The sequence below is a fragment of the Miniopterus schreibersii genome (genome assembly GCF_964146895.1).
Source record: "Miniopterus schreibersii genome assembly, chromosome: 19".
NCBI classification, from domain to species: Eukaryota; Metazoa; Chordata; class Mammalia; order Chiroptera; family Miniopteridae; genus Miniopterus; species Miniopterus schreibersii.
Window position 1 is genome coordinate 7,764,498 of NC_138119.1, and position 26,875 is coordinate 7,791,372.

Below are 26,875 nucleotides of genomic sequence, written 5' to 3' on the forward strand. Positions count from 1 at the left end.
AAATATTAACGAGCCCGGCCAGGCGAGGCTCAGCGGTTGAGCACCGGCCTAGGATCCAGGAGATGGCGGTTGGGTTCCCGGTCAGGGCCCAGGCCCAGTCCGGGGCCTACAGGAGGCAGCCGCTCAGTGACTCTCTCATCATTGATGTTTCTCTCTCTGCCCCTCTCCCTTCCTCTCTCTGAGATCAGCAATGATATAAAATATATATACATGTAAAAAAGGAACGAAACAATGTAAAATGCTTACCCCCCACCCCACCCCGCGCTTTGGGGCTCTAGGTCGCCGGGGCCGCGAGAGGCAATGGACAAGCAGAAGCCCTTTACGTTGTTTGTGCCGCCGCGGTTTAGCAGCAGCCAGGTGTCCGCAGTGAAGCCCCAGACCTTGGGAGGAGAGTCTAGTTTCTTCAAGGTAAACCCGCCTTTGCATCTTGAGCTTGACTGTTCCTAACCTGAGGCACGCGAGGCAAGGTGTCCTTTCTCGGTGGCGATGTTTCTGTGAGTGTTCCGGTTCCGCGGACCGGGTCTGGTTGGCCCGCGGGCCTCGGAGAGCGCTGCTCGGCGCCCCAGCGCCCTCGGTGCCGGCACCGCTGCTGGGAAGGAAGCGGCGGCGGCGGGAGAACCCGCCGGGGTCACGGGCCGCTCGCTCTAGCTCTCCTCTCTCCTTAAGCGACTGCAGGCAGCTTATAAGACTTACGCAGCGATGTTGTAAAACATAAATTAGGAGACTGTTAGGATGAAGGAAAATTAAGAACACTGGGACCAATATGTCGACATACTAGTAAACATTAGTGTGTGTGTGGCTGACCTTAAAATTTGCCCCTGAGCTTCCTGGTCGACAGGATAAAAAGGGAAATTCATTTGTGTAGTTGAGTTCTTGTCTAAAGGAAGAAATATACCAAGTTTCTCAGGCAAAACAAAGCTTTTTCTAAGTTATTTAAAAAATTTTTCATGTTGAACTTTATATTGGAGATGGAATGAAACAATATTTAAATTTTTATATACCATAGAAAATTCCTGACGTCTCTTTAGCTAAGAATGTAACATTAAAATACTATATGATAAAAATAATCCTTATAATGAAATTGAAGAAAACTAATATCCTATGCTATTAATTAGAATTACTAATGTTATTCTTGAATACTTACAAAGCAGGTATTGCATAATTGATAGTTTAGCTTCATCTTATAAGTGAAAATACTTAATTAAATTTTTTTGCTTTGTTTACATACCAAAAGCATTTGATATTTTAAACACTATGTATATGTTAAAGGATTTACAATTATAGTCACTTCTTTAAGCACATGCGTATTACAAATGTAATAACAAATTACACTTATCAGAGTGGTATGGGACAGTATGTTTAAGAACTTATTTGTGTTTCTAGAGTTTCAACAAAGATAATGAAGATGATACTTGTTTTCCGTTTGCAATGACTCATCTCTCCAAAAATGGGGAAAACATTGATTCAGGTAGGAGATTGGAAATGCAATATGTCACCTCGAATAGAAGCAGTTTTAAAATACACATTGCTAGATATTGAAAATATAACAAGTATTATATTGACAGCCTTGATATTCAAACTAGATATAATACTTAATATAAAGAATAAGATGTTGGCATATTTAATACCAGTTGTCTTTTATCTTGCAGATGCCACTTTACAAAAAGTTAACTTTTTGCCCATGCTTGAACAGGTCAGTTAAGTATAGTGCCTATAGATATAATCTGTTTAGGTACTGAATTGCTTGCTTGAAAACGAAAAAAATTATTTAGTTGTTGGATTACTAGTCTTCAGTATTTAACTGCTACTATTTAGAAACTCTCATGAGAAATATTTTCTTACAGGAAACATTCATTTTTCAGGTTGATAATTCTGACAGTTGTCTCTACCAGGAAGGACTAAAAGACTCTGATTTTGAGGTCAGAAGATTTCCCATCCATATGAAATTTCTTGTAATTAGAGTATCATTTGTTATTATTTGTATATATTTTTCTTTTGAAGTTTCAAAAGAAATATTTGGTTAATGTTTTAAAGTATACCCTTTGTTTCCCCCCCCCCCTTTGTTTTTCTTTTAAAATCACCAAAACACTAGGCTTCTGTATTTTCCTGGGTTATACTAGTATCTGCTTTTTAGGGGCAATTTTATTTTAAACCATAGAAGTCAAGAATAGAAGAGGGAAGATGGATGCAGTATGTGAAAAGGCTGAGAATCAAGCCAGTATTTTACAGTCTTTTTATTAATAGATATGATTGATTGGCTGGTTTACTGACTAAGGAATTTGTATATGCTATACTTTTGACTTTAGTTCTAAAAAATGTTCTTACTAATGGCACATAGATGTCTTTAAAATGAAGAGAAATTCAATGGCCTAATTAAGTGCTATATGTTTGTTGCTGGGTTATAGTGTCACAAAATTTAGGAATATGGAACTTACATATTTTCATAACAAAGAGCATCAATGAGCAGAAATCGGTGTCATTTTAAAAACACACACAAAACTCTGGCATTTACCTTATAATGTGGAAATGAATAATGCAGGAAATCCAAATAAAATTTCAGGTTAAATGAAAGTTAGATCTTGTGTTTACTATTATTTTTCTTGTCATATTTTAAACTTCATTTTCTTAAGTTAATCCACAAACTGTTTATATAACCAAAATGTTTGAAGACCATTGTTAAAATTTATAGATTTCTTGTAGAGTGATTTATTTTAGATTTTAACCAGCCAGATTCTCTCATTGACTAAAATATTTCTAACTTATGGCTTAGGTACCATAAGTTAGGTACCATAAGTTATTTGATTTTATTCAGCAAGGTATAACTTAGTCAAATGACCAGTAACTTTGTGAAGTGAAGGATCTAGGACCGCCCTAAGAGTTAAAAAAAAGTTAATGTAGCTTTCAGTATGCTATTAGGGCATAAATTGAGGAGAAATTTGGTCTATTAAGATACTATTACTCATGGATATTTTAATAGATTTGGTTATACTAACATTTTGAACAATTAACAATCCTTGAAAACCTGTTTTAACAGAATTCAGAGCCAATGAGCAGACTATATTCAAAATTGTATAAGGAGGCTGAAAGGATTAAGAAATGGAAAATGAATATAGAATCTGAACTGAAGCAGAAGGAAAATAAGTTGCAGGAAAACAGAAAGATAATTGAAGCACAGCGGAAAGCAATTCAGGAACTACAGGTATAAGGAGATCTGGAATTGAAAATGTAGTATAGTAAATCTTATTGTATTACTGTTTAAAATATAGAGTATTATTTCAGGGTAAGTTACATTTATCTTGTTTCTTGTGTAGATTTTAAGGACAGTACTTTTTATTTTTATTTTAAATCTTCACCCAAGGAGTGAGGATGTTTTTTCCATTGATTTTTAGAGAGTGGAAGGGAGGAGGGAGGGAGGGAGGGGGGGGGAGAGAGAGAGAGAGAGAGAGAGAAAAACATCAATGTGAGAGAGACACGTCAATTGGTTGCCTCTTGCATATGCTCCGACTAGGGCCAGGGATTGAACCTGCAACCCTGGTACATGCCCTTGACCAGGAATTGAACCCAAGACCCTCCGGTGCGCAGACCAATGCTCTAACCACTAAGCAACACCAGCCAGAGCAACAGTGCTTTTTTGATGCTTCATTGATATTGTGTTACAACTTAGGATGATGAGCACAGAGTACAAGTTGCACAAAATAATGCAAATGATTAGGGAAATAATAAGTTACTTTAGATGAAGATTGATTTAATGATTCTAATTTATTGAGTTTTGTTTTTATTTCTATTACTGATGATACTTTATTTGATATAAAGTATCATAATATGACATTTGATATCATAATATGACATTTATAGATAAAGCTTTAAATTTGAAGCTCTCTAGCTTCAATTTTTATGGCATAGTGATAGAAAAATGTTGAAATGTTGAGAAAATGCAACATTGGATTAGGATGAAGATAAAACATTTCAAAATGTTTAGGGAAGATAACTCAATTTTATATTGATGAAAATGAGACCCATTGTTTTATGGGTAATCCATAGCTGTGGCAAAAAAAGTACTTTTTGGTGTTAAAAGAAAAGAATTTTTGCCCGGCCGGGTGTGGCTTAGCGGTTGAGCGTCGACCTAGGCTCCAGGCGATCGGGGTTCGATTCTCGGTCAGGGCACATGCCCGGGATGCGGGCTCAATCAATGACTCTCTCATCATTGATGTTTTTATCTCTCTTTCTCTCCCTCTCCTTTCCTCTCTCTGAAATCAATAAAGATATATTTAAAAAAAAAAAAGAAAAATAATTTTTATAGACCATCATAGCATGTTAGCAAAGAAATACTGCTTTTGCTTTGTTTACATAGCAAAAGTATTTGATATTTTAAACACTATATATATGTTAAAAGATTTACAATTATAGTCACTTCCTTAAGCATATGTATACTACATATGTAATTGCGTATTACACTGATTGTTATACTTGTTTATTTTGCTAAGCAATATTTGATAAACTATTCTTCTATTTTGTAAATTAGTTTGAAAATGAAAAAGTAAGTTTGAAATTAGAAGAAGGAATTCAAGAAAATAAAGATTTAATAAAAGAGTAAGTAATAATTTAATGAATTTGTTTTTTCCAAATTTATTATTAAAAAATTTTACAAAAATTTATTGAACACTTCCTGTTATAAACACTTATATATAGAATTCTACCTGAGTGCTGTGGAGAAATGAATGCATACTGTTTTTACATTCTTGCATTTGGCAAACAATTTTAAACATGCCAGGCAGGAGAAATCATTGCTTGGTTTCAAAAAGTTATCTGATAATTCTGTATCTACTACTGCTGTGTATATTGTCTACCTTTCTGTTTGACTATTGCTTTAGGTGCAACACTTGCAAAGTAGGGCTGAACATAGTTCCAAGCTAATTCTCACTTTCAAATTCCTATTTTTGCCAGTGGTCCAATGATTCTTCCATTTACTTTGGCTTAAAACTTGAGTATCATCTTTGACTTTTCCTTTCTTTTGTTCTAGGCAGTAGCTAAAACTTTGTTTTATGCATTTATCACCTCATTCAGACTATGTCATGCAGAATTTAATAAAAATATTAATTTTTTTCATTTATCTGCCAAGTAAATATTGAATAGTTAGAATGTAATGTATGGGTTTGCATGGAGTGCTGAATTTGTTTGTTCCTTACTTGCTTTAAGTTAAACTTCCCAAACATGGTCTCGAAGCCTATCACCTGTCAGTGAAATTGCTAAGTGAAAAATGCTATTACAGTGGACTGTTGTAGCCCAATTGAAAGACAACCTGTGACTTCCTAGATAAAATTTAAATGCTACACCTTAATTTTTTCCCTGCCTAAATAAAATTTGGTTATAGGGGGAAGGGAGAGAGAAGAGGAAGTTTCTAACATTGTGTGCCTACTGTATGTTTGGTACTTACTGGCCAATTTTATATGGACATGTGATTGAGTTCCTATAGTATCTTGTAATATATATACAAAATATAATGTTTAAGAATTCCTTTAAAAGTTGTAACAATAATGTTTCATAACTCTTATATATGAATTTGCTTGCAATTAGGTTAAATTTAGACTGTTTCCTTTGTTCCAGGAATAATGCTACAAGGCATTTATGCAATTTACTGAAAGAAACCTGTACCAGATCTGCAGAAAAGACCAAAAAATGTAAATATCTTTTGTGTTCTATGTGACTTTATCAATTTATTGTTATTTATTATTTTAATGGTGGGGGTTGAGAGTGGAAGAAATGGTCTTTTCACCATTTAGTTTAAGGCTAAGTCAGAGATCAGAAGGTGGTTTGAAGAATCTTTTAAACATTTTTTAGGTGATCTCTTAAATGAACTAAAGATTTTATCTTGATGTGACACAAGGATGATTTTTTTCCTTAAAAAATTCTTAATACTTATTATATGTGTGGCCTCTTCATGAGGCCATATTATCTTGGTTCTGTTGAGAACATTGAGTAGTCTTCTGACATTTTCGTCTGGATTCTGTAGAGTTCATTTTCAGGGATAGGCTGTTTATTTTAACATCTTTCATGTTGTTTCCTTCCCTTTGTTTGGTAGTATTTTTTAATAGGCATCATATAGACTTTCTTCCCATATACATCATTGAAAAAGGCAAGAACTATCCAGACTAAATAAACTAGGTGATAAACTGACTTTGGTCGTAATTTACCTCCCCTGGTTTAGTGGTCGAATCCTCTTTTCATATTTATAATTGTATGGCAGGTCACTGAGCAGTTTCTCAGTTTTTCACCTGCATAGTTGCGTTTTCTTTCTGCCTCTTCTGCTGGTTTTCTGGTACTGTGATAAATTTTGTAGAGAGTATATGATTCTGAGTAATTTTAGTCAACAGACTCAAGTATGCACAATATTTTTATATCTTAAAATATTTTAAAAATCTTAATTTTTAGAAATCATAATGCCTTGATTCTGCTGGCATGGAAAAACTAAATCTTAGTAAATTTGAGAACTTTTTTCCCTTTTTCTGGGGTTATATCTAAATTTGGGGGTGCCCATATAATACCATGTGGTAGAGAGGGACGCTTGTTTCTCAGTCATCTAGCCCATTCAGACTTTCATCATTCTGGTTGGTGTTCAGTTAACGGTCCACATGGGTTTCTGCTGAGTTGTCCTTTGTACCTGTTGTCAGGGCGCATTCAGGTTTGCTGGTTCTCTTCGCTTTATCCCACTGTGCTCATTTGCACAGGGTGTTGAAACAAGGGAAACTCCAAAGCTGTCTAAGGCCCTGTCTGTCTAGATATATTTCACAGCCATTCTTTTCCTTCAGGGTTTGTCATCTTCCTTGAGCCCCACTGAAGAAAAAGGCATGGTCCTATTCTGCTCTTGTTTTGTCCAAACTACCTGGTGTTTCTGTGGTCCCCAACCCTGAGGCTTAGCCTGATGAATGTAGAAGCTACAGAACTCCTTAAGTATCTGCCAGAAGCTAATAAGCTCTCTCAGCTTCCCTTTGTACGGGTCTTTTATTCACAGAATGGTAAATATTTCATAGGCCTAGAGGATGGGAAGCTTTGTTCTGACCTATATATTTCTGAAGTCTATCACTTTTCTATGTCCCGAATTCTTCCCCTAATGCCTAACCCCAAATACTGACTTTCAAAAGACTTTTTCTTTGCTTTTGGTTGGATCATCTCTTCTTGAAGGCAATGAATACTGCAAGATTTAGTTGTCCACTATGATGGGGCAGAATAGGGGGTGTGTGTGTGTGTGTGTGTGTGTGTGTGTGTGTGTGTCACAGAGACAGAGAGACAGACACAGATCAGGGCCGAGGGGCAAAGGGAAAACAGGAGAGAGAGGAAAAGAAAGGTAGAGAGCGAGGGAGGGAAGGAGGGAGGAAGAAGGGAGTAAGGGGTGTGTGTGGGGAATAAAGAGATAGGTGGATGAATCAATGGATAGATAAATATCAAGAAGAAAGACTAAAAAGGTAGGCTTATATTTTTACAATATTGTACCACCACATTAGAACACTTTGCTACCAGAGTAAGCCACCTGTAGCAAGTTGTTCCTGACAACTGTAAAGTATATCTATACTAGTTTATTTTCTTTTCTGTAGTCTTTCTTGGATTTTCAGTACTTACCTGTTGGAAGAATGGCTGGAGGGTATTTTGGAATTGCTGGTGGTGGTAGTGGGAAGATTGAAAGTGTTGGTGATAGAATACAATTCTTTAGTACAAAAATATTTTCTGAGGAATAAAGGAGGTTTGTTGCTGTGTGTTAGGTAGTGAAAATGAGACAGTGAATAGGTGGAGTAAGAAGTTTGAACTATGTTTCTATTGAAATGCTGATGTGTTCTGCTTCTATTTCCTTAAAATTTCCAGCCTTTTAGTATTCAAATAAAAATGGTTCAGCCGCTGTTCCTTGTGCTTGATTAGTTCAGTGCCCTCTCCAGTATTTTTGAAGGGTTTAGGATACTTGTATTCTTCTAAAATCAGTTCATGTACCCTCTTTTTGGCTGTTTGGCTCCTTGTTGACATTTGAGTCTATAATAGCTGCTGTTCTCTTGTTTTGCAGCTGTTACTGAGAGTCTGGGACTAATACTATCCAATTCAACGTGATTTTTGTGCTGCTAGCCTCACTTAGGGGAATGATGAAGGAATAGCCACATTTTCTTATGCTGCCTTGTATGTTAATTCCCCACAGAGCTAACTACCAACTCTTAAGTTTTACTGACTTTACTGAAAGCTTGAGTAGAGTTAGAGGGAATCATTGCTCCTGTAAAACACCTAAAAAACACATTAAAAAACCCCATACAAAAACATCAGAAGGGATTCATAGGGAATTTCTCTTTGGGGCCATTTTTGAACTAACTCTTCCTGTCTTGAGGTTTATCTTCCTTTCTGCCTCCTCAGAGATAGGACAAGAAAAAGCAAGCTTTACCTCTCATGTGTACCTTATGAACCTTAAATATACAAAGGGAAAAAGTACTTTATAGAATTCTTGTTAAATTCTACTCACTGTAAAGGCTAAAATTATAAATATATTTTACAAAGCTTGAATAAATTTATGGGTAGTAATTTTATGAAAGGAAATTAGAGATAATTGAATAGCACCAAGCTTTTGAGGTTGGTATGAGGTACAACCATGCCTTACTATGAAACTGCTTTTGGTGCTACTTTAAAAGCCTCAGAAGATATAACAGTGTCCTTCACTAACACAGAATTTCAAGTATTTTAATGTTTTCCTAGGCATTTTGAGTATTATCTTGTTGGCATCATAACTTTTAAAATTTAATTTTAAAATATTTTATATTAATAATAGATGAATATGAGCGGGAAGAAACTAGGCAAGTTTATGTGGATCTAAATAATAACACTGAGGTAAGTGGTAGTGAAAATTTAGTATTTTAAACAGGTATTTCTAAGCAAAGAAGTGATAGCTTCTAAGTGATAGCTACTTAGCAAAGATACAGAAAACTGTTCTTGTTAAAGGGATTATTATTTGTTTGTTGACGTACAAGTCTATCACCAATAAAATTCCCAAGGTTCTGTGAGTGTTAATGCTTTGTTACTGGGTAGCTTTTGAATTTACATGTTAGTGACACCACTTAATTTATCAAATATTTATTCTGTCAGATACTAGCACATTGTGACACAAACTCATTAATTTGAAAAACAGTAGTTTAGTGTTTCTGGTTCCTGCCTAACCTGTCTTGTCCCATCCTGTCATTCTCCGTTTTGCTTCTCTGTGTAGTCACTCTTTTTTATGTTTCTCAAACTTGCTAAGCTCTTTCTGATCTTGGTTCTTTGAATGTATTTCCTCTGTCTAGAACTTTTGTGTCCAAGATCTTATTCAAGCTTGTAAATTTTTTATTTTATTTTATTACCCCCTTACTACTTTATCTAAAATATCTTTCTAATATCTTTGTATTCACGTATTAATCTCCTCACCTTGTTTAACATTTCTGAAGAGCACTTAAAAACACATGGCAGTTATCTGATGTACGTGTGTGTGTGTGTGTGTGTGTGTGTGTGTGTGTGTGTGTGTGTAAGCACGTGTATTCTTTTTAATACTGGAATATAAGTTAGTTTCAGTAGGATAAGGACTTTGTCTTATATCCTAAGTGCCTAAAACAGTTCCTAGCACATAATAGACACTCAGTAATTATTAATTGAATAAATGAATTCATCGAATTTTACAAATCAAGATGTGTTGAATGTTGAATGAACTCATGCTGCCAGACAATGAACATGTAATTTGGACTCCTATGGGAAGAAACCTTACAGAGGTTATGCTTTAGTGGGGAAGACAGATATTAAATAAGTAAGTAAAAATAAAGATAAAGTTGCAGATTTTGATAATAAGGCTATTAAGTGACTAGAATTCTAACAATCATTTTACTGCTGTTTGATATTATATAACTTGTCTCTAGTACCTTTAAGCATCTGAGAAGCTAACACAATAAGCACTCAATAAGTTTTTAGAAATTATTGAATTATAAAAGTTATAGGGTTTTATTCAAAGTTGTATAGTTTTAAATCTAATGACCATGTGATATAAATTTATTAATATTTTTATAGTTTGAGGAAAACTATTTAAAAAGTCTAAGTTTGATTCTTAAAAGTTAAACTTTATATTTCAGAAAATGATAATAGCTTTTGAGGAACTTCGTATGCAAGCTGAGAATTCCAGACTAGAAATGCATTTTAAATGTAGGAATCCTATTTAATTTTTATGTTACTCTTCTGTTTATATTTTATTACATTCTGTTAATGTTTTTATACCTTCAGCTTGATGCCTCAACTCTTTTAATTTTTGTATTGTATGTGGTTTTGTAAGCCCCTCAAAATCTTGTGGAATGTGACAGGGAATTGATATATGTTAAAAAATTACATTTTTGGATTCAAAGCTATATTTTCCCTGAAATCAAACTTACTATGGTTTGCATTTAATTTTTAGAAGTGTGATTTGGTCTTATTTTTACATTTCTTAGTAAAGTTGCATGTAAAAATAACAGCATGTATTTAAAATCTGTTATAAAGAACTTTTATATATGTGCTATTACAAAAATAGACTTTTAAGTTATTGTAACTTTGATACTAAATTCACTATTTTACTAAAATTAGCAAGAAAACATCAGTTTTTGTTTGTTAGAAACATTTGGGGTTTGATACCTAGCTAAAATTTTTTGTTATACAATTATATTAATATATAAAAGTATATTTTATTTTTAAAGTAAAGGAAGATCATGAAAAAATCCAACACCTTGAAGAAGAATATAAGAAGGAAGTAAATGACAAGGAAAAGCAGGTCTGTTTTTAAAATTAACTCTCTGTATACTTTGTATTTGCTAAGTTATAAAATATTTAAAATTTCAAAAGAAATTTGTATTTGCTGACTGCATGGTAAATTTCTATTAGAGAATTTTTATATTCTACATAACCAAATATTCAGCCTTTTTTGTCGCAGAATTAGTTTCCCTTGACTCAAATATGGATATACGATGAATGCTAGTTCTTTTTTAAAAAAATTAATGGATCTTCTATATTATTTATATTAGTGAGTAATAGGACATTGCTGCAAAAATATTTTATTTTGTGAGAACTTTTGTTCAAACAAAAACCTCATAAAATGTAGAGATGGTGATCATTGACCACTCGGCCTACATTTCATAGTTTATTATGAAATATACTATTCATGACACCAATGACGGTGAACTAAAACTTTTTTTCTTCTTTCTCTTAATGTTACATAGTGTTCTTTTCCTGATTCCAGTAATATTTTTGCCCAGTTACTAGTAATATTTAAGTAGAGTTGTTTGTCTCCTAGTCTAAGCTATGAGTTTTTTGAAGGTGAGTTCCCTCATGTCTATGCACTCAGTGTTATTATGGTTTCTGGAATGGTGTAGGTGCTCAAGAATATTTATGGAATAAATGAACCAAGTAGATTATTATATAATCTTCTCAGTAATGAGTTAAAATTCATACTATAATATTGGGTGTATCATATTACAGTAAATCCTCACCTAATGTCATCAGTAGGTTCTTGGAGCTGTGGGAAAATGATACATAATGAAACCAGTTTTACCACAGGCTAATTGATATAAACAAAAGTTAAGTTCCTACAGCATTCTCATCAAAATTATAATGAAACAACATTGAAATGTCATTTTTGAGGACCTGCTGTAGTTTCTTCGTTCATTTAATAAAGGTTGTTTTTGTGCAAGCACATACTAAATGCTAGGCACAGCCAGCTGAAAAGCATATAAACAATTACATAAATTAATCATAGGTGATGATAAATGCTGAGGTGTCATATTTTATTTTTCATATTATAATATGTTATTTTAAATATTTAATTTTAGGTATCACTGCTATTGATCCAAAACACTGAGAAAGAAAATAAGATAAAAGAGTTAACATTGTTGCTAGAGGAATCCAGAGATAAAGTGAATAAATTAGAAGAAAAAATAAGTAAGAATTTATATAATAAAATATAACAATGTGTCTTATGTATTTCTCTTGTTATTTTTAATTTTTGGCTTCTGTTACAGTTTTGCTCTCCAGTTCAAGGAGAGCATAATAGTCACTTAGGGAGCTTTTTCAAAGTAACATACACTTCTCTTTTCCCTTATCTTACTCTTACTTTCTCTAGTTTTCACAAAGTGCTCTGTGAAAACAGGGATCTATGTATTTTTGTTCACTGATGCATTCTAGAACAATGCCTGGCACATATTAGGCACTCAATAAGTATTTTATGAATGAATGAATACTCTGGGAGCACAATGGAGGGAATTATTAATTTCTGGAGCAGGACATTTGGAAAGGCATCAGGGAAAAAATTGTTTGTTGAACCGACCTTAAATGACTAATGGTTCATGAGTTAGTAAATTAGAGGAGAGAGTGTAGGCAGAAGAAATGGCTTATGCAAGTCATGGAAGTGTGAAAGGGTATTTTTGAAACACTAATTGGTGTGTCTATATCTTGAATTCAGGTAGATGAGACTGGAAAAGAATGTTTGGATCAGATTATGAAGGATCTTGAATGTCACTTTATGTTCAGAGAGTGGAAGAGGGGAGAAAGAGAGAGAGAGAGAGAGAGAGAGAGAAACATTGATGTGAGTGAGACACATTGATTAAAGTATCAAGAGAGCAATAATGAAAATAAAATCATGAATAATTTCATCATTAGGAGATAAATTACTTTTAATGTTTTTGTGTATATTCTTTCTTTCACATGCACTAACGTAAGTATTGTCTTTAACTTGCCCTTTTTATTCTATGATTTTTTAAAATAAATATCCAAATTAGTAATCAATAAATAACTTCTGTATTGTCATTTACAGTGGCTACATGTTATACCATTATATGTATGTACCACTATAATTTAACATGTCTCCTGTTGGGTATTTAGGTTGTTTCCAGTGTTCAGCTAGTATTAAAAATATAGCACCGAAAATCCTTACATATTCACCTTTGAGTGCTTAGGAGATAACAGTCAATAAAAGCTGATGATGACCAATGCCAGTGTATCGATATTTGCATAATTCTCCCTCACTTTGGAGTATCTAATGGAGAGAAAAAAGTAATTGTTACAAATTATTTGTTTTCTTTGTACTTTCTATTACGTACTACTTATCTACAACTTTCTTTTTCAGAATTACAGAATGGAAACTTAAAAGAATCAAATGAGAAGCACGATTATTTAACATCAGAATTAGAAGATTGTAAAATGTCTTTGCAAAGAAGTGTGGTATGATTTAAAAACAGATTAGTGTGTGATAAGTCTCACACTATTCATCAGTCCACAAGTTTTTATTGAATGATAATACTATGTACACAAGGCCCCAAAGCTTCAAATAGAGAAGATACAAGCCCAGTCACAAAATGCTTGTGGTTTAATTAGAAACATTGGATAAAAACCACATTAAAAATATAACTAAAATACAAGACCATGCTAGGTACCAACAGTGTGGTTCGGGCAAAAATTGCAGCAATAGTTGTGAGAATTGTGAGAACACTGTGGGCTGGATTGGCTAGGAAGACTCCATGGAGAGGTTGGGACTGTAGGTGGGCTTTGTAGGAATGGTGAGTTGAAATAAGGTTGGGAGTGGGGTGGAAGGGGGAGTGAGAGGTTAGGAGGGCAGCAAATCATAGAAGCAGGTGAGTTCAGCTTTTTTTCTTAAGGGCCTTGGCTCATAGCTTTTGTGTTGTACTTTATTTCATTTAGAGTACTCAAAAGGCTTTAGAGGAAGATTTACAGATAGCAACAAAGAAAGTACATCAGCTCACTGGAGAAAAAGAAGCTCAAATGGAAGAATTTAATAAAGCTAAAGCTGCTAGTTCATTTGTGGTTACTGAACTTAAAACTACTATCTGCAACTTGAAAGAATTATTGACAACAGAACATCAGAGGTAAGGATATTTCTTATTTAGTTGAATAAAAATGATTTACTTTTAATATTCAGTGCCATTTTCTATTCATTGCCAACTAACTTGTAATTCCTGTAACAACTGTAACCAAGTCTTTTTTTAAAAGTATAAACTGGGAATACATTTTAAAAGTTTATTTTGGGTAGGCAGGTATCCTAGGAAAAGATAGCAGGTATTCTCTAGGATCATTCCATGCCTTCTTTGCCATAGAGTCAAGCTAAATGGATAAGCTGATAAGTGCTGATGCAGTGGTGGTATGACATATTTAAATTAAACCGGATTATTGTTGGCTTCATAGAAATAACTTCCTGTGGGGAAGTGGGGTTTATTTTACTGATGTCTGTAACTTTCCTTCTGATTTATAAAATTAGCAATTAACCTGGTACAAAGAACGTACTCAAACATTTTTATTACATTAATGGATTAATGAATTAGGAATATGATTAATTATAAAATAAGCTATTTATTTGCATTTCATCTGAATAGCAGTTTGTCTAAAATGTGAGTTAAAAACTTGCTGTTTTTCACTACTTTATATTAAGGAGAAATTCATATAAAGCTCTGTTATGAAGCCTAGGTAATTATTTTTGTCCCATTAGAATTAGGGTTAATTAGGATGAGAGAAACAAGTTTCTCTCTGAAGTCATGAGCTGGGCCTAGCAGTATTTCTTCTCTACTGCTTGTGTCTGGTAAAGGAGGCAAAGCTAGCTTTTCTAGCTCAGCTAATCTTATATTCTTATTTGACTTCTCTAGTTGATCTTCAAATTTTAAAATTGTAACATGTAATCTTAGATGTCATCTGTTCCAATTACCTCAGTGTTACAGACAAGGAAACGGAAGGGCAGACGACTTAAGCAAATTGCACACATTTTCATATTTATATTGTTCCTGAGGCAGAATTCAGTATAGTAGTAGTTATATACTCAATCTCAAAGTTCTAGGATGTATTAATTAGATTATCATAATAACTAAGAAAGAGATAAATTGTGACCATGAACTTTAAGGTTTTATGCAGATTAATTAATATACAACTATGCATTTATAATAGCAATATCTTATTTTGAAATGTTACACTTTCTGGCACAGAGTAGGTATTAAAAAATGTTTAATAATTGAATGAATCTGTGCTAGGAGATATTGTCGCTAAATTGCACTAATTTTAGTTACTAGATGAATTCTAAGAGAATATTTTACATTGCAAACTAATAATATATTTTACAAGATTGGAAAAAAGTGAAGATGAATTGAAAATACTTACCATGGAGCTTCAGAAGAAATCAAGTGAGCTGGGTAAGATTTGAGAATAATATGTCGACATAATTATATTAGCTAATTCTAAAAACATAAACACTACTTCAGAATAAAATATAGTTTCCCCTCTGTCATTTACCAATAGTGATTATTTGATAATTATTTGACTTTTCAAAGATAGAAAATGTAAACCTTAAGAAAGACTATTCAGTTCATTATGCGGTTCAGATCTGACTATTCTGTGTTGCAAAATTAAGAGCCATCTCATTCATTGCCTAAGTTCAAACTCTTTAAGCTGTCTTTTATTGCTCATTTAAAGAGAGAAGTAGTGCATACCAAGTTAGTTAAAGACAACTGTAAATACAAAATCTTTGTCAAATGATTTTCCCCCAGTTTCTTTACTTGGTACAGTTTGCTTTGCTGCTTCATGTGTCTCCCATCTTGAGTTCAGTCCGATATTGCTCTAAATAGGTTTTGTTCCTGTGGTCAGTTTTCTGTGTTTATGCCCATGTTTGCTTTCACTTTGATTATATAACAGATTCTCTAGTGTTTTCTATGCTGCTGCTTATTATTATTATATTTATATAAGATAATATAACTATCGAATTTAGACTTAGATGTTTATTCAGTTAGTTTTGGATATATATAATTAGCAACATAACAGACATAGTATTTGTTCTAATGAGATCTACTTGGGGAGACATATAAAACAAATAATCACAAACAGATATTTAATTTCAAGTTGGGATAAGTGCTATGAAGGAAATGAAGATGATGCAATGGAAGAAAATAATAGGGCCTCATGTAGATTTGGCAATGAGGGGTGGCCTTTAGCTGAGACCTAAGAAATTAGTGATATTTAGTTAGGTAAGGCATGTAAGTTGGAGAGAGCTTTTCAGTCAGAAGGAAAAGCATGTAGAAATGCTCTGAGGTATAATGGAGCTTATTTAATTCAAGTGACTGAGTGAAAGCCTTTGTGATTGTGTATAACAAGTGACCTGGACAGGGGAATGAAATGAGTTTGGGGTGATAAGGACTAAGTCAGATAGGGCTAAGGAAGGAAATTTGATTTTATTCTAACACCAAAGGAAAACCATTGAAAGACTTTAAGTAGAGGAGCGACATGATATGGTGTATGTTTCTAAATCAAATTTGGTGGTGGGCGGGGAGTGCTGATAGTGAAGAAAGAGTGGAATTGGAGAAATGGGATTGGAGACTATTTGAGTGGTGCAGGTGTGAGAGGATATCTAAAAAATGGAATTGTGGCACACTTCTGCTAGCATTCTGGGATCCCGTTAATCTAGGACATTTTGTCTGATTTCAGCTCTGAAAATTTTTCTTCTTTTATTTATTCTAGTGTCGTTGTTCTCTCTCTGTAAGGCCTGATAGGTGGGTTTTGGAAATTCTGGATCCATCCTTCATGTTTTAAGTTTTTTTCTTATACTTTTTATCTTTTAGTTGTTTTTAGCTCTTTTCTGGGGAGTTTGGGGGGAAAAGTTTTTTGGCTTTCTCCTGATAATTCAATCTTTAGCTATGTTTATATGCTATTTTTGAAATCTTAGTTGTCAATTTTTAAATTTCCAAGAGCTCTGGGTAATTTATTTCATGGATATAATATGCTATTAGAACATACTAATATGTTAGCATACATAGCAAAATATCTCCTTCTGTTTGCTCTATTAATTCTTTCTCCTTGGATTTTATTTTAGTTCTTAATTGAATTTGGTTCTTCTCTTTCATGGTTTTGCTTTTCTTCACTAATTCTTCATTCTTAATTGTTTGCATATCTAAGTATTTGAGAATCCATCTTCATCCACTTGTATGTTACAGTCTGCTTCATCTGATTATGGGGAAGAGATGGGAGGTACTATAAGGAAGAGTGGGCTTTGGTAGCTTGTCTTTTGGGCATAGGGGATGTTTATCTTTCTTAGAGATCATGAGCTATGTGGGCACTGCCATGTCCCTTTGGCTCCAATTCCCAGAACCCTTGATTTAACTTGAGGCCGTGTCGTGGAAGATGTGGTCAGCTGGTCCAGATGGTCCACCATGTACGTATATATGTATACATACACACACACACACACACACACACACACACTCACACACGTGATTGGGGGTGAGAGAGTGTGGAGACATGCTAGTTTAAAAAAAATTAACTTTTTACTTAAAATTAAGCTTTGTGGTTAAATAAGCTTTGCATGTGACAGGTTTTTCTTTTAGACTCTTCATTGGCATTTCATATTTTGTTGATTTTTCCTTAAAGACTGTGAGCAATTATTACAAGTATTTGGTTTTGAATAATATATAGTTATAGCTCCAATAATAATTAACCCTCAACAGTGAGGAAAGACAATGTTTCAGATATAATCATATTTAGGTGACAGCAAGACATCATTTGGGAACTTTGTAGGCAATTAAAAAAATGTAAGAAAGGAGAAAACAAAAACAAAACAGGAGGTGTGGGCTGGAAAGATTTTATAATTCATTAGCCTAATGTTGAATTCATGGAAGAATAGCAAGAGAAGCATTGTAAAGTATTATTTAAGACAACATGAAGGAAGGGTGTCAGCAAAGAAAGCAGGAACAGGAGTTAGAAAACAAAAAATCTGAAAAATACAAGGTTCTGGAAAATCAAAGGGAGAGAAGTAGAGTGGCTAATAGTATCAAATGCCAGAAAGCTCCACAGTGATGAGGGTGAAGAATTGCACCACAAAATGATGAATGGTGTTAGTTCTGCATGGGGTTAGGAAAGAAGTGTGTAGGTAACAAACAGGAATTTGCCAAACAAAGCCAAGATTTTACTGGAGTATGAAGGGATAGGAAGGTCAGTTAGATACTTTGTTTTGTATTCAAATACATAATTAGTTGTGATGAGGGAAATTAAAGATTCCTCTACAGAGAGTCAATGTAAATTGTTAATAGAGCAACTAAAGTCTCAGAGGAGGTGGGAATGTTGAGATCCAGGTACAATGGTTAGAGTTAGCTGGAGTTAGGTGAGCTACTTCTTTTAAGTTTGGAGTGAAGATTAGGAGGCCAGATGTTTAGAGAGGGATGATGAGTTGAAGGTAAAAGCACACATGCTGAATGACCACATTCCAAATACAGATCAATGGTTTATTTTGTTTAGTGAACTTTGGGCTCACTTGATTGTGGAATTAACTTTATAGCAACATTATGAATATTTATTATTTTTGTATAGTTCCATTTGGACTTCCTCTGTGCTTTAGGGCAGCAATTTTCAGCATTTTTTATCTCGTGGCACATATAAATTAATTACTAAAATTCTGTAGCAAACCAAAAAAAAATGTATTTTTTTGCTAATAAGACAAAAAGATGGGTATAATTTTGACTCTTTCACACTGGATAGCCATTGCTGTGTTGGCTATTGTCATTTTTTAAATTTGACAGGTAAGGGAAAAGAGGTCATTGCCTCTGATTAGTCATGTTTTGCATGTTTAAAAATTTTTGCAGCACACTAGTTGAAAATTGCTGCTTTAGGGTCTCTAGTTGCATTAGTCCATCTCTTTTAGTTTTCCCATTTCAAATGGTATTATTCTTGTTTCTCCTTTCCTGCTCTTTTAATCCGGCTTTTAACACATTTATATTCTTTCCCTTACTTTAGAAGAGATGACTAAGCTTAACAATTACAAAGAAGCAGAACTTGAAGAATTGAAAAAATTCTTGGTAAGTATTTAGTTTCTCTTATTCATACATAGTAATTACTTTTCAAATCCAGTGGCTTAGACTCTCACACTATAGATGTTTTATGCTAGTTTTTTTCAGATAAAATATTAAAAAACTACCTTTTGTTTTTAGTAAAGCCACATTTTTACCTATACTAATATTTGTACATCTTGATAACTCTCTTGGTGTCTTTAGAGGGTTTAAAATTTATTTATTTATTGATTATAGAGAGAGGGAGGGAGGGGGAGGAGGAAGAGGAAGAGGAAGAAACTTGTTCCGTTTATTTGTGTATTCATCGGTTGATTCTTATATGTGCCCTCACCTGGGATTGAACCTGCAACCTGGGCATATCGCACAGGTGGGGAACCTTTTTCCTGCCAAGGGCGATTTTGATATTTATAACATTATTCCCAGGCCATACAAAATTATCAACTTAAAAATTAGCTATGAAAAAAGCTTCTTGATTTATTGAATTTCGAGTCCCGCCTGCAGTTGCCTTGGCAGGGCCAGACCAAATGATTTCAAGGGCCGTATAAGGCCCTCGGGCTGGATGTTCCCTTCCCCACCCCTAGCATATCAGGGTGACACTCACCAGTGGGGCTACCTGGCCAGGGCTATGGTGTCTTTATACTATTGGAACAGGAATTTACAGTACATTTAAATAAGATCAAATATGAATGTTATGTAGCTGATTGTAAATTTGGTATGTCTTTGATACCTTTGAGCCACAAAGCTGCAATTTTGAGAAATGTGTATATGATATATATTGGTACCTGTTCAGTGTTCAGGTAGAATCATTATATTTTAGTTGATTACAATGTATAGAGCATGAGTTGGCAATTTTTTTTTGTTTTTTGTAAAAGACTAGATAGGAAATATTTTAGGCTTTGTGGGCTGTATATGAAATGTTAATTCTCTTCTCCTCTTTCTTCCCTTCCATGTCCCTCACCCCTCCTTGTCCTCCTCCTCCTCTCCCCTTTTATTTTAAACAAACTAATAAAAATGTAAAAACCATTCTTAGGTCAAGGGCCTCCAAAAAGAAACAGAAGGCTGATTTTGTTTTGCAGGTTGTAGTTTTCCAACCTTTGCTACAGAAGACAGTACTGTTTATGATTATAGATATTCGATTTGGGGTTTAACCTATCACATCTCTACCTGATTTTGCAACTCCTAATTCTTCCATCTCTTGGGAAGCATTATTTCCAAATACTTATCCTTTCTGCATTGAATTGCTTTTGCACAAACCCTTATAAATAATAATAATGTTTACACTGCTTTCAATTTTGATAATGCATGCTTATACTTTAAGTCTCAGCTTAAATGTCAATTCTTCAGGAAACTTCTCTTGACACTTAGCCAGGTTAAGTCTGTATGGCTTGCTCCCAAAGCACCCTAAACTTTTCCTTTATAGCACTTACTACAAAAATGAAATTAATTTATTTTTGATATAATCATTTAAAGCTTTATTTGCCCTTTAGACTCCCCCTTACTTAGCACAGTAGATGACACATAGTAGGTGCTCAGTAAAGAAATAGTAGAATGAATTTTTGCTTCAGTAAGGGCTAAGAACCTGTGTACTGTTACCCTGTAACCTCAGTACTTAGCACAGTGGCTGATACTTTGTAAGCACTTTATAAATAATTGTCCAAAGCACTGTTTTACTGTAAGGATTTACTCCTGCATGGATTGGTTTAATGTTTTGTTATATTTCAACAGCAATAGAGCATGATTAATTTCTTGGTCCTTAGAATCATAATGCTTTGATCTGGTTCACCTCTTTACGTCTTAGCTATATAACCTAGAACAATTTACCTAAACCCTCGATGCCTCAGTTTTCCATCTATGAAATGGAGAAAATAATTGTACATATCTGAGGGGGGGGTTGTGAAGAATAAATAAGACAATACATTTACTCATGTATGCTATACTCTGGGGACACAGTGGGGAGCAAATGGATGCAGATTCTGCCTTCACAATGCTATGAGTCCTATAATAAAAGGATTTGAGCTACTTAGAGAGGTCAGGAAAGGCTTTTTTGAAAAAGTAAAGATTGAATTGAAATCTAGAGATGGGAGGGAAGAGCTTAACAGGTAAAGGAAATGTTATGTGCAAAGATTCTTTGATGGAAAGGAGTGTGGTGACTACAACCTGAAGTGATAGGAACAGTGTGGTGCAAAATGAGTCTGGAAAGTTAGGTAGTAGGAGCCTGGAATTCACGGCCTTTAAGATCATATCAAGATAATTTTGTATTTGTCCTAAAAGGAATGGGAAGTTCTAAAGAATTTCAGCAGGAAGTGACTTGGTCAGATTTGCATTTTGAAAAGCTCATTTGGCTTGCAGTGTGGAGAACAGTCTGTTGATATAAACAGTTAAGAGTAGACAATCACAGTAGTCAGAGGAAAGATGATTATAGCTTAGGCTGGCAGGTGGCAGTAATAGTGAGAAAAAGTGAATGGTTTTGAGAGATATTTAAGATTTAAATACTTTGGAATGATGGAGGGTGATAATACCATTAGCCAAAGAGAAACTCATAATTTTCTCCACAACTTTATTTAGGCAGTTTGATTATTTTGATATGTGTGTGCTTTGGTTGTCATAATTTATTGATGTTTTTAAATAGGAAGAAAACCAAAAGCTTTTAGATGAAAAGAAACAACTTGAGAAGATTGCTGAAGAATTAAAAGGAACAGAACAAAAAGTAATTGGTCTTCTCCAAACCAGAGAGGTTTGTTTTAAAAGGATACATTTTTCTTTCACATATTTTGTGAGTAGAGGACAGTTTTACAGAATAGATTATGGTGCAGCCATTAGCTTTGTGAAAGATTTCATCACTAGACTTCTTTTTCAAAGTAAGAGTTCCTGTTACATTTAATATGCCAACAATTGGTTTAAAACATATCTAGAAAACCTCCATATTATATATAATGTGAGAGAGAAAGGTCAACATTTAAGGTATCAACAGTATGTACACAATGCCGTGGCTTATAATAATTACATTTCTTTCTTTTTTTAAAATATATCTTTATTGACTTCAGAGAGAGGAAGGGAAAGGGAGAGAGAGAAAAACATCAATGATGAGAGGGTCATCATTGATCAGATGCCTCCTGCATGCCCCCAACTGGGATCGAGCCCACAACCCAGGCATGTGCCCCGACCGGGGACTTAACTTCAATCTTCTGGATTCTTAGACCTCAACTGCTGAGCCGTGCCTGGCCGGGCAATAATTACATTTCTTGATACTTCGAGTACTTCTTAATTGATACATTTAAAAGTTAGCCTTTATTAAGTTCTTAGTTTACAGTAGTTTTTATAGCACTCATATTGTTATTTTTAAATGTTTTTTATTTGAAAAACTATGTTTTTAGTCTATAACAGCAGTTAAACTATCTTTATAATAGTAAGAACAGCTTAGTTTTTAAGATTCTGATTTCATTAATTTATTCTTAATATAGCTTTTTAATTGAAATTACTTGGTAGAGTTAAAGTGATAAGAATATTTTATAATAAGTAAATTTTACAGGTTGAGCTTCAGAATTTCAAGATGGAATTTATTTATATTACATTTGTCATTGCTCATTGTTTTAAAATTATAATGGTTGTGGCACTGAATCTACTTAAACTAAAAAATTTTGACATCTTCTTACCAAATTTTGGCCAAATATGACTGACTTACACAGAGTGACCAAGCTTTTTAAATGAGAAAATTTAAAAATATTTGCTGTGATTATACACATTTATTTTCCAGAAAGAAGTACATGATTTGGAAATACAATTAACCGCCATTGCAACAAGTGAACAACAGTATTCAAAGGAGGTTAAAGAACTGAAAACTGAGCTTGAAAATGAGAAGTATGTTCTCTATCTATAAAATAGCTTATGTATTCAATTACTAAGTTTTTTAGTATTTAATAAGTTAGTGAATTATGTTCAATATTTATTTGAATGGGCTTAAAGTTATATTTTATTTCCAATGGTCAAAATAATTTATCAATTTTATTGATAAGGGAAGTACATATCATTGACATAAGAAGAGTACATCACAAAGAACTGCTTAAGATTAATATATTCCTTCTCTTGGAGATATTTGGTTCCTCGGGTAAAAACACAATCATTTGTAGTTCTAACTAGTTATTTTGGTTGATTTGCTAAAATATTTCATAAGTTTGTATTGAAGAAATGACAGAAAACAAATTCATTCCTTACATTGTCCAAATAAAATATTTAATTGAATGATTCACCTACTCAGCAAGTTTAATTTTGAGAGAAAGTGGGAGGAAATAATTATTGTGTTATTATATACAGAGAAGTAAACTCAAGCAGCCAATCTAGTAGTGAGCATGATTTTTTCTTTTTGGTTGTTTTCAGCTCTACATAAAAATGAGAAGTAAGCAGTTTACTCAGGATCTTGTTTCTTCCCTTTCAGCTCCCATTCCCTACTTCTGATACCTTTTCAACAGTATTTTTTTAGGAGTTCTGGATAAAATTGATCTATTAACCAAAATCCCTTTAAATAAATAGACTGATTATTTATACTTTAGTATAAATTGGTTATCCTTACTGTATTTGCTTTTTCAAGCTTTCATTTTTTTAATGAAAACTTACCTGATTTTTGATGAATTTCCAGTATCAGTAAAGCAGTAGGAGATAATAGGTGCCCCTAAAATCATTTCATAGAGCCACACATTCCCCTTCATCTAAAACTGATCCTTGTTGTTGAACCAAGAACAGCAGTAATCTCTTTTCCAGTGTAGAGCACTTGAGACCTAGTAAGAGCAGTTTAAGTGTTTGCACAAAGGTTATTTAAAATAGGTCATGCATCATAGACTACTGCAATCAAATAATCAGAAGATTGAAACAGTTTCTACGAGATGGTCTATTAGAAAAATTATATGCAAAAATAATATACCCTTTAAAATTTGTGGAAAGTATGGGGGGGGGTAATGGTGTGGGAAGTATGCAAGGAAATATATGACATCTTGAGAAACTTACAGAAAAATTTCAAACATGTAATGGACCAGAATGTACCTGTCACTCAGCCTCTGAAATTATTAACTAGTGGCGAATCTGACTTAATTTATACCCCCAGACCTTCCCTGCTTTCCCTTAAGATTATTCTGAATTAAATTTCACATCATACAATTTTATATTTAAATATTTTGACATGACATGTCTTTTAAAAATAGGCTTAAGAATGCTGAACTAACTGCAAGCTGCAACAGGCTTTCACTGGAGAACAAAGAACTAGCACAAGAAACAAGTGAAATGGCCTTAAAACTTAATAAGCAGCAAGAAGATATTAATGTGAGTTGAAAAAAATACCAGTGACTTAGTTTTCTTACCTGTAAAATTAGGGGGTTAGAATAGATAACCTCTAAAGATTCTTTCAGCTTTAAAAGTCTGATTATCTTAGAGCTGATACTTTGTTTTAGAAGAAAAATATACATACTGATCTTAGATGGTGATAATGAGCAACAGAATATAGAGGCTACCCAATGATAAGTTAACCTAATTTTAAGCATCAGGATTTGAATTAAGGATTTATTCAACAAGCATTTATTAAATAAATCATATGAGACACTGTGGAGGATATGGTGATGAATAAAATATCATCCCCTTTAGGAGTTTATAACTCAGTAGAAAAAAATGCTCAAATAACTTAAACAAAATAGAATATGTGTTGTCTTGGGTGGGGACAAAGTGTTATTTGCATCCACAGGGTCACTGCTGCCTTGGTGGAAGAGAAGGCTTCAGATAGAATATAGCCTTGATTTTAGCCTAAAAGATGAGTAATTATGAGTTCAGTAGGCAACAATGAGTAGAAACACGTTCATTGAAGCCATAGCAATATAAACAAAAGATACATCTCACATTATCACTGGGAAACAGCAAATAAGACTTATTTTGTTAGCTGCTGAATAGAAATTGTTAAGGGAACAAGTAAAGTGTGGAAAAGTAGTGTGGAACTATGCAAGTTAGCCCATTTTCTTTCTCTCTCTCTCTCTCTCTCTATATATATATATATATAGCAAGAAAATATATATATAACTAAATGAACTTTATGCTGACAGATAAAGGCCTTAAATATTATTTTCAATTTTATTTTTGTTGAAACAGGATAATTAATATAAACAATGTTGATTATTTCTTTAGAATAGCAAAAAACAAGAAGAAAGGATATTGAAACAAATAGAAAATCTGGAAGAAACAGAAACACAATTAAGGCAAGACTAATGAGTTGGTGGCCTCTTTTGTCTGGCAAAACATTTTATATTCTTTTCTATTAACTTGGTATAGTTAATTTAGGTTAAACTTATGTTAAATATAGTATAAAGTAAAAAGTTGGACTTAAATTACTGCTTTGGAATCCTGCTTAAAAATCAAGTTGTACTATCTATTTTATACTCAGTGTTGAAATAGTGAGATTAGACATAGAAATTAATTTTAAAGCATCATAAGTTTTCTATTATTTATTAACTAAGAAGAGACACTAACCATATGCCAGAAAACTTAGAAGAGAAATAAAAAAATATTTAATATTATTTTAGGCATTATCCATGTTTCTAAGTGTTTTCATAGTCATCTATTTTAGTGCCTGTATACCAATCAAGCGAATATGACATTTAAAATTTTTAATCCTTTATATTTTTGGATATTTACATTTTACAGTTTTTCACTGTCATAAATAATACTGCAGTAAACATCTTAGCACATACAGATCTTTTCCTTATTTTGAATTTGTTAGGATAAATTTCAAGTAAGTAGAATTTATTGAGTCAGAGGAATAATTATTTCAATGACTTTTGATAGTCAAATGGTTTCTAATAGGTTATATCTGTTGTAAACCATGCAACACAACCAATAATGTTTGAAAATACTGGTTCCAAAATGTTTTAGTTGGTTTTGGGTATTATCATTAACTTATTTTATTTATAAAAAAGCTCATTGTTCTTGTCATTTGTTGTTTCCATTTTTGGGGATAAGCATTAGAATTTTTCATGTTTGCTTGCTAGAATTTCCTCTTTTTAAAATTTTTATACCTATTGCCCATTAATATTGTGAGGTCTTGATTGTTTTCTTACTTAGTTAAGCTTTAAAAATATATATTAATCCTTTATCTTGTTTTATTTATAGCACAGATTTCCCCCAACCAGTTGTTTTTCTTTAACTTTGGGTAATTTTTTGGTCATATAGAAGTTTTTTGATTTTGTATTTAATCTAATTGTGTTTTCTTTTGTAATTTTTCTCATTGCTTTTTTGGTTGTTGTTTAACCTCATTTGAGGATTTTTTCCATTGATTTTCAGAGAGAGTAGAAGGGAGGGGGTTGTGGGAAGAGAGAGAGGAGAGAGAGAGAGAGAAACATTGATGTGAGAGAGACACATTGATTTGTTGCCTCCCAACCAGTTATTTTTCTTTAACTTTGGGTAATTTTTTTGTCATATAGAAGTTTTTTGATTTTGTATTAAATCTAATTGTGTTTTCTTTTGTAATTTTTCTCTTTGCTTTTTTGGTTGTTGTTTAACCTCATTTGAGGATTTTTTCCATTGATTTTCAGAGAGAGTAGAAGGGAAGGGGTTGTGGGAAGAGAGAGAGGAGAGAGAGAGAGAAACATTGATGTGAGAGAGACACATTGATTTGTTGCCTCCGGATTGTACCCCAAATGCTCCCCAACCAGGACCGGGACGGGGATTGAACCTGCAACCCACTAAACTTGCCTTTGACCATGAATGAAACTGGAGCCCCTTCAGTGTGTGAACTGATGCTTTAACCACTGAGCCACACCGGCCAGGGCTCTCATTGCTTTTATATTTAGAAATTTTTGCCTGCCTGAAATAAAATATCGATCTTTTTAGTTCATTTTAAAATTCGTATATTGATATTTAGTTTATATTTTTCTTTTAAAAAATTTATTTATTGTTGACAGTATTATAGATTTCCCCCCTTTGCCCCCCTCCACCTAGTCTCCACCCCATCCCAGGCTTTCCCCACACTATTGTTTGTGTCCATGAGTTATGCATATATGCTCTTTGGTTAATCT

General features: G+C 33.5%; 1 protein-coding gene across 2 annotated transcripts in view; it reads left to right on the plus strand.

Moving 5' to 3' along the window:
• Window positions 1-300: 300 nt before the first annotated feature.
• SYCP1 (synaptonemal complex protein 1) overlaps window positions 301-26,875 on the plus strand; it is a gene marked incomplete at both ends in the record, with an annotated part of 48,743 nt that continues 22,168 nt past the window's right edge. For both annotated transcript variants that reach the window (XM_081120791.1, XM_081120792.1), the window contains 19 exons: window positions 301-408; window positions 1,384-1,468; window positions 1,650-1,693; window positions 1,863-1,919; window positions 3,035-3,199; window positions 4,523-4,590; window positions 5,605-5,678; window positions 8,795-8,853; window positions 10,116-10,185; window positions 10,710-10,783; window positions 11,838-11,946; window positions 13,130-13,224; window positions 13,702-13,886; window positions 15,127-15,194; window positions 18,778-18,839; window positions 21,460-21,564; window positions 22,585-22,688; window positions 24,023-24,140; window positions 24,990-25,060. In XM_081120791.1, coding sequence (XP_080976917.1) covers window positions 301-408; window positions 1,384-1,468; window positions 1,650-1,693; window positions 1,863-1,919; window positions 3,035-3,199; window positions 4,523-4,590; window positions 5,605-5,678; window positions 8,795-8,853; window positions 10,116-10,185; window positions 10,710-10,783; window positions 11,838-11,946; window positions 13,130-13,224; window positions 13,702-13,886; window positions 15,127-15,194; window positions 18,778-18,839; window positions 21,460-21,564; window positions 22,585-22,688; window positions 24,023-24,140; window positions 24,990-25,060 — 1,721 coding nt within the window. The remainder of the gene's footprint in view (window positions 409-1,383; window positions 1,469-1,649; window positions 1,694-1,862; window positions 1,920-3,034; window positions 3,200-4,522; window positions 4,591-5,604; window positions 5,679-8,794; window positions 8,854-10,115; window positions 10,186-10,709; window positions 10,784-11,837; window positions 11,947-13,129; window positions 13,225-13,701; window positions 13,887-15,126; window positions 15,195-18,777; window positions 18,840-21,459; window positions 21,565-22,584; window positions 22,689-24,022; window positions 24,141-24,989; window positions 25,061-26,875) is intronic.